Source organism: Diabrotica virgifera, chromosome 3, assembly GCF_917563875.1.
Source record: "Diabrotica virgifera virgifera chromosome 3, PGI_DIABVI_V3a".
Lineage (NCBI taxonomy): Eukaryota > Metazoa > Arthropoda > Insecta > Coleoptera > Chrysomelidae > Diabrotica > Diabrotica virgifera.
The window spans coordinates 257720106-257728179 of NC_065445.1; the positions used below are offsets into that span (position 1 = coordinate 257720106).

Consider the following 8074-nt stretch of genomic DNA (forward strand, 5'->3'; position numbering starts at 1 on the left):
ACTTTTCATCTTTTGACAAAAGGGACATGTGCCGATTCTTTTGTTTAGAATTTAAATGCACAAGTGCATCCACTTAAGGCATGCTAATCCAATTCAAATTTCAAAAACCGTTATACAGTGTGAAAGGCACTTATGGAATAAAATTATATGTGTCCTTGTTTTAAAGAATTATAAAAAGCGCTGGGACCCGTCGATTTTAATATATATTAATGTGCATTTTTTAAATATAAATTTAAATCTACAGGGTGATTGACGCAAGCCTGGCAGAGTCCATATGTTTTATTTTTATTGGAACACCCTATATATTTTTATATTTTTAAAAGCTGCTTAACAACCAATTTTAACGAAATATAATTAACAATAATACAGGGTGAAATTTTGAAATTAGAAAGTATGGAAACTACTTATGGAATCAAATTGTTTGTGTACTTATTTTAGAAAAATGTGACCCGTTAACTTTTAAATTCAAATGGGTGCTTTATAAACATAGATTTAAATATACAGGGTGCGACACGAAAGTCTAGCATAGTCCATGATCTTTAGTTTTAATGAATCACCCAGTACATTTTTGTGTTATTAGAAGCTAATGTTATACCTAATTATATTTATGATTTTTTTTGAGGAATGTAATGGTACTATGTAGACAACTTTCCGGCACAGAAACGTCACTTTTCTGCACACTACTGTCAGTTATTCTGTGAGAAAATATTAAGTTTGTTAACATAAAATTGTGCAGAAAACTGCATTTGGAATAGTGGTTGTAGAAAAATCTACTTATTTGAAACTAGTAATATCTAGATGTCTACTAATTAACTCAAGAATCCTTCAAATTTCTTGCTTATAAAAATTATTTAGTCGGGCATTAACGTTAAACGTACCACAGGTATTATGGATAATAACTTCGATACCTTCATAACTACAAGACTGTCAAATACATTTCTATTGTTTTAGTTGTAATAAATCTTTAGTTGTTAAAAGAGCGTAGGCGCAAAATTTGGACCAATAATCTTTAATCTTATTCATTTTTTTCGAATCCTGAGAAAACTAATCAATATTTTTGAAAAATTTGAACGCAGAATGAAAGATTACATTATTATAGAGGGCTGAAAGTCCTTTAGAATAAACAAAATGTTTCTTTTGAATGAGATATTTGAAATTAAAAATCACACTCAATATTCTCTTTTCCTTTTACGCCTGTAACATATTAGAATAAAAATTACAAAAGTCTTCAGAGACTTTCGGCCCTCGGTAATAACGTAATCTTTCATTCTGCGTTTAAATTTTTGAATAATAATTATTAGCTGTCTCAGGACTCGAAAAAATAATGCATTTTAAAAACATTGACCAGAAATTTTGCGCCTATGCTATTATTGTAGCTGTAGTTTATTTTGTATTGATTTATTTATTATTTATTTTTCCAGTACCTAGTTTTAGGTAGTCATTACGTTTTAATAAAATAATATTTAAAAGTGTTTTTTTTACTTAAATAATTATACTAAATTAATATAACGATCCAAATAACGAAATATTTAGATTTATTTATTTATTTAGAATTTAACACTTACGGTAATACAAAATACGAATAATATAATAATAGTAAGTAAATAGTATTTACATACATGAATTAGGTAATAATCAGCTAGGATACGAGATTTTCATCTATAAACGAAAATTTTTAAATTTTGAAATAGAGAATCCAGTAGATTAAAGGGCCGGTTGCGGTTGTTCGAACGTTCCAGAAATGGAATCAACTGATCATTATCAAATATTTAATTACTGTCAATGTCAACTTTGATAGGGTTGCTGAAAACATAATTGATTACAATTATGAGATTAGATTAATTAATCAATTATCTTAATAATTGTTACGTTAATTGTAAATTAATAATTAATTAATCAATCAATTATGGTAATTATCATAATGATAATTGATTACAATCAACTGATTGGCGTACGAACAAAGGATTTTGTTATTTGATGGTTGTTAAGGGGACTAAAAGAATAACATTGGCAACATTCATTTTAATAACAGAATAATTATTGACCTAGCGTACCTTTTCGTGACAAATCGGATATTATTCGAGAGATTATCGGATAATCTAGAGAAATGCGATTGGCAACACTGTTTCATACGCAGTATTAAACTGTCAATTCCTAATGTTGTATTTTATTTGTTGTAAGTATGTTCAATTTTCAATTTGCAATGTATATAAATTTTGCAATTAATTGTTTTTGTCTTTGGTTTTATATCTTATTTACTGTATATTGACGATTTATTTAATTTTATTAAATTGTAGTTGTTATTTTTGTTGTTGATATTATTTTCCTTTTGACTGTATGTAACCTTTGTCCATAAAATTGTAAAAATTTTCAGTGACAATAAAGCATATTTCTATTCTATTCTATTCTAAGAAGCTGTGACAATTAATGGAAAGCACGAATTTTAATATAGAATTAATCAAAGCGGTCAAAGTGATATACAAACAACTAATAACAAAAATAAAAACAGGGACACAAACAAACAACAGTATTTATAACATCAAAAGGATTAATAGTCGAGGAAATGAAGCATTTTGGCTCGAAATTTTTTCGTCCAGCATGGATTTACTTGAAATTTTCACAGAATGTAGGAAATAGTCCAAGGATAATTTTCTATATCATGCCGCTGTACGCTAAAACATTGGGGGTGGTTGCCACCCCATATCGGGGGCGGGAATTTTTTTATTACATTTTAACCATGTAAATCGATATATAACGTAATTTTAAGAAAAAAATGGTTTTTACATCTTCTTCATAAAACTAATATTTTTCGAGTTATTCGCGCTTGAAAGTAACAGTTTTTCGATGAAAAAATCGGCTTTTTTAGAGGGTTTTTTGAGAATACCTCGAAAAATATGCATTTAATCAAAAAAATTGTAGATATCAAAATTGTATCTTTTAGTAACACAAACCAAATTCTTTTTCTGTAATATATTTAAGACCAATACAAACCGATATACGGCATGTTAAAAGTTAGCTTTTTTCGTCAAATGCATAATTTTAAATATTCAAAGTAAAATAACGGAAAAACTTTGCATTTTTGAGGAAAACTTAAATAATATTTTTTCAAGTATGGAGTTAGAACTTTCAAAAAATAATAATAAAAAGTTCCTAGCCTGAAAATTAAGCAACTTATGATCAAAAAAAGGTCGGTACCTGCTTTTCTCTATGAAAAAATCAGTGAAAACAACCCCTTAACTACCCTCCTAATTAAAAATTGGTCTTCGCCTTTCTGTAATTCCTTTTTATATTTGTATTTATCAATACATTTATGAAGTTTGACCTATTTAAAAGACCTAATTTTAGAAAAATTGGAGTTTAAAGAAAAATTAATTTTTTGGAATTTCCCATTTTTCACCTTTTGCTTCAAAATATCTCCGAAAATACTGGAGATACGAAAAAAATTATGGATTACTAAATTGTAGCTTTTTATTAACTAAAATTCCTCTGTGCATAGATTTTCACTACAGTGAACAGGTAGCGAGATATAGCTGTTTAAAACCTCTATTTACGAGCAAACACGCCCTTATTCGAGCCCTTTAAACCCACCCTAATTAAAAACTAAGGGATCTTACGGAAATTAGTTTAGACAGTTTTATAACTCCTAAAAAATTCTACAGTCATTTTTGAAAAAACTTTTTGTTGCCAAAAATGAAGGAGCTATATTTATAAAAACGAATTTTTTTTCGAAAAATTCGGATAGTCTCCTTATGGATAGTTTTCAATGTATGTATAGTACCACAGAACCGGTTCGTATACTGAAAGATGACTAAAAAACTATTTGTATTTGTATTTGTACATATTTGTAAATTCATATTTTTGTGTAAATAAAAGTTTTTGTAATTCTTAATTCTACTTTTTTTCTGTATAGATCTATTAAAATATCTACTTATAAAAACTGTAATGTTATTAAGGGTGGTTTTTAAGGGTTGAAATAAAATGATATTATTATATCCTAAAGTATAAAACAATCATTATTTAACCAATCAAAACCAAATTTTACCCATATTAAAGTTTACAATGTTTTTATATAATTTTTGACAATAAGGGATAGTTTACACCCCTAAAAATAATCAACGTCCTTAAGCATGATATAGAATATGAAGTACAGGGGGAAATGATCCTAATCCCAAATTTTTATGTAAATCGATGCAAGCCGAAATTATTCTTTTAGGATAAGTAAATTCTTTATATATAGCTCGAACAAGGGTGGTTTTAAGGGTTGAAATATTATGATAGTATATCTTAAAGCATAAAGCAATCATTATGTAATTAATAAGAACCAAATGTTGACAATATTAAAGTTTAAAATGTTATTTTATAATTTTTTACAATTAGGGGTAGTTTTCACCCTTAAAAAACCAAAAGCGTACAACGGCTCAATATAGAAAATAGACTAGAGGGTGTAATGAGCCTAATCCCAAATTTTTGTACAAATCGATGCTGGACGAAAAAATTGCGAGGTTTTGCCATTTTTTCAGCTTCATTTCCTCGACTATAAAGCAAGGATGTTGGCTGTCCCCGACTTTATTTAAAATATAGGTACCACCCGAACGTTGTCTTCCCATAACTAATACATCTGTCTCTGTTTCACAACACACATCTGCGTTCAGGATCCATTCCAATTTACTGTGTTTTGACCTACGAAGCATGTCCGCTTGCCCAGTCCCTCACCTAGCTATCCTATTAGCATAAGTTGGACGTTTAAACATGTTATCGATGAACTTCCAAATCATCCCTTGTAACGGCATCATTTAACTACTTGTAACGCCGACCTGAAGATGATCTGAATAGTGTAGAGATCGAAACAGGTCGTCGAAGTATTATTAAATGATTGTGAGTAAGTCTGTGTTTCTTTACTTCATTTAATATGGACTCACATATGCAACCCGTTCAACATTAGAAATTATATAGTTTATACCTACGTTTCAACCATACATACCTGAAGAATGCTTTTCTGTTATCAGCCAATGTCTCCTGTCGTCCTGCACCACTTCTGTAGTAATCTCGAATATTTTTAGGCAAAACTTCCAAAGCATGTTTCTCAAATTCCGAAACGCTAAATAAATCAGACATTTTGACAAGAAAATTATTTCTCTGTTGTAAGAATTATATCAAGTACTTACAATAATACATAAAGAATAATACAAACACTCACAATGTTTTTAATAATTATTATAAATCAGACATGAGATAAGGTATCACTGTTTTGGTGTAAAATTTTAAATAAAAATTAATAGTAAAATTTTAGATAAAAAAAGTGATATTTCACATAATCATTACCATGAAATTGCCAGATACTTTGCATCAAAACTAGTGTCAACAGATACACTGAATGTCTATAACTATTAGTGATTTCAAATATAAAGGTGAAAAGAGAACTACGTGTTTATGTTAAACAAAATACTTGTGTTTCAGTTGTGGCCTTGGAAAAACCTATTGACCGGATTATTTTTATATTCGCAAATTTCCGATCGGGGTCATTGTTAGTATAAATATTTTTCTTTTATCTTTATTCATTTTACTTCTGATTTCTTGCCTCGGAGCCTTCGGTGTTAATTTTTCTATATTTCACAAAATTTCATTCTTTCTTTTAGTTTTAATTTTGTAGTGACTCACTGATTAAATGCTACATTTGGTCAGTCCTCTTGTATGGTGTCGAAGCATGGACTTTAAAAATATCCACCATTAACCGTTTGGAGGCCTTTGAAATGTGGCTGCACAGACGTATTCTGAAAATACCATGGACGGCTATGCTGACAAATGTGGCAGTCCTTAAGAGAGCAAATGCTACCCGCGAGCTGCTTGATAACATCAAATATAGAAAGATGGCCTATTTTGGACACGTAGTAAGGAAAGACCGGTATAATATTCTTCAACTTATTATGATGGGTAAAATCGAAGAACGCAGAGGAATTGGTAGAAAGCAGGCCTCTTGGTTGAAGAATATCCGGGAGTGGACAGGAATAAAGAAAGCAGAACACCTATTTAGAATAGCTCGAGAGAGAGACAGTTTCGCCATGTTAATCGCCAACGTCAAGGGGACTTGATAGGGCACGTTAAGAAGAAGAAGTGACTCACTTAATGTTTTAATGCATAAACATCAATTATTATTCACCTTCGTACGCCATAACTCTCTAGATAACTCCTTGAAGCTCATTTCTAGTAATATATTTTGTTTCTTCATCCTGCATGAAACGGTTTGCTATTAAGGTGGACAATGGTGAACCCAACGATGCTCTTCAACTTGTGTGTACCGCTGACCTTTCACATGAAAAGGTGTTATTCAAACAGTGCCTCGTCAGGTTCAGAATATCCTGCGGTAATGGATATTTTTTGCGTATAATTTCTAATTAAATTTCTACTGGAATATTGGCGAATAATAAGACTACATCTTTGAGCCATGCTTTGCTATTAATTCCTTATTATGTCACATCTCTTTATCCTTCTAAAATCTAGTTACCTATTTCCTATCCTTCCCTGATGAATGGCAGAAGCAATCATCAGTACCAGCTCAAGGCGCAAAGGGAATGATCCTGGAACGGTTTGACACTGGACTACCACCAGCATGACTGGAGAAGTTTGAATGGTTGTGGTACTGCGATGGAGAAGAAAAGGGGAACCATTGCACTATGCATTTCAATATACTATTCACAATAAAATGTCTCCCAATATGACAGAAAGTGAAGATAGGATGTGTAGCGTAGCGACAAGACTCATTCTTGGCTCCATCTCTATTTTGGGTCGGAGGCTGTGAAATATGCTACTGGGATTAGGCATCTTGCAGAACCTATGTGACTGAATCCAAACCTAAAGAAGAAAGCGATTCAAACCTAAAGGGGTTCAGGGATTAATCCAATGCTATGGAAAGCTAAAATAATTGTAAAAGAGTAAATAGATGGTTTTGCTTGTTTTTGATTCAGAGGGTTGCATAATCGCTGGACAGCTGTTTCCACCATTTCAGACTTCCTCAACAGCGCTAGCATGCACTCCTCTAGAGGAAGCCTGAAATGGTGGAAACCGCTTTCCAGCGATTATGCAACCGTCTGAATCAAAAACAAGCAAAACCATCAAATTTTTTTATCTTTACTCAGATTTGAGTACTAGAAAGTTCCTCTTCTGTCCTTTTCCTAGACGAATGAAAACAGAATGTGATTGCAAGGAGTCCTTTTTGTTTTCTATATTCGTCGTCTGCTGTCTTATAAATTGTAAAAGTCGCAGATTAAGGATGTACCAGAAAGAACTTTCAACACGAAGAGTCTCAGATTTAAATAACTATTTACCATTTTAATTTGATTGAGTGGTGAATTCTGCATTTGAGACTGTTCAATTTGAATTGTAAAAGAAATGGAAAACCACAATCTTTCGTCTTGAGTTAATCGACTGAAGCGCCGCAAACAGGAAATTTTTGGGACGGCCTTCGTAGACCTACTGGTGGCACTCTTCTGTGATGTGCTTGATGAATTGTACTTCGCCGCAGCTGCATGACATGGATGGTAATTTACCCTTGTGCAACATATACGCACATTGACCATGTTGAGATCTGATGCGATTAAGTGTAGGTACCTACACCAGGTCTTACGTTGTAGGTCAAATACAGGAGGTAGTCTCTCTGTGATGCAAGGTATAATTGAATTTGGTTGAGCTTTCGACCATTCTTAAGTCCATTTGGTGATCATCTTGAACTCGATGGCTGCGACCGTTTCTGCGGTTTCTATGTGGGAGTTTCTGGAGAGCTGTCGACTTTACCTACCTGTGCTAGACAGAGAAATACTCTAAATCTATCCATCCGATAAATGAGTTTTCTTTTTAGAAATGATTAATCCGACACTCTGCAGTCTAAAGACCTAATACCATGATGTGAAGACTTCGAGACTAATAATTAGTTTCATAAGTCACTCTCTCAAACTGCTTCTCAAGATAATTCTCAATAAATGTTTAACATAGATTAAACAAGAATGCCAAGAAACAATGGGAAATAAAAATTCGGTTTCAGTGGTGAATTGGGAAAGATTGTTCCCAATGTTAACATCAT

General features: G+C 31.9%; 1 protein-coding gene across 2 annotated transcripts in view; it reads right to left on the reverse strand.

The window, feature by feature from the left end:
* Positions 1–5182, reverse strand: part of LOC114329665 (2-Hydroxyacid oxidase 1-like) — a 29498-nt gene extending 24316 nt beyond the window's left edge. For both annotated transcript variants that reach the window (XM_050647345.1, XM_028278845.2), the window contains exon 1: positions 4982–5182. In XM_050647345.1, the coding sequence (XP_050503302.1) occupies positions 4982–5115 (134 nt within the window). In that variant the 5' untranslated portion in view covers positions 5116–5182. The remainder of the gene's footprint in view (positions 1–4981) is intronic.
* Positions 5183–8074: the final 2892 nt, after the last annotated feature.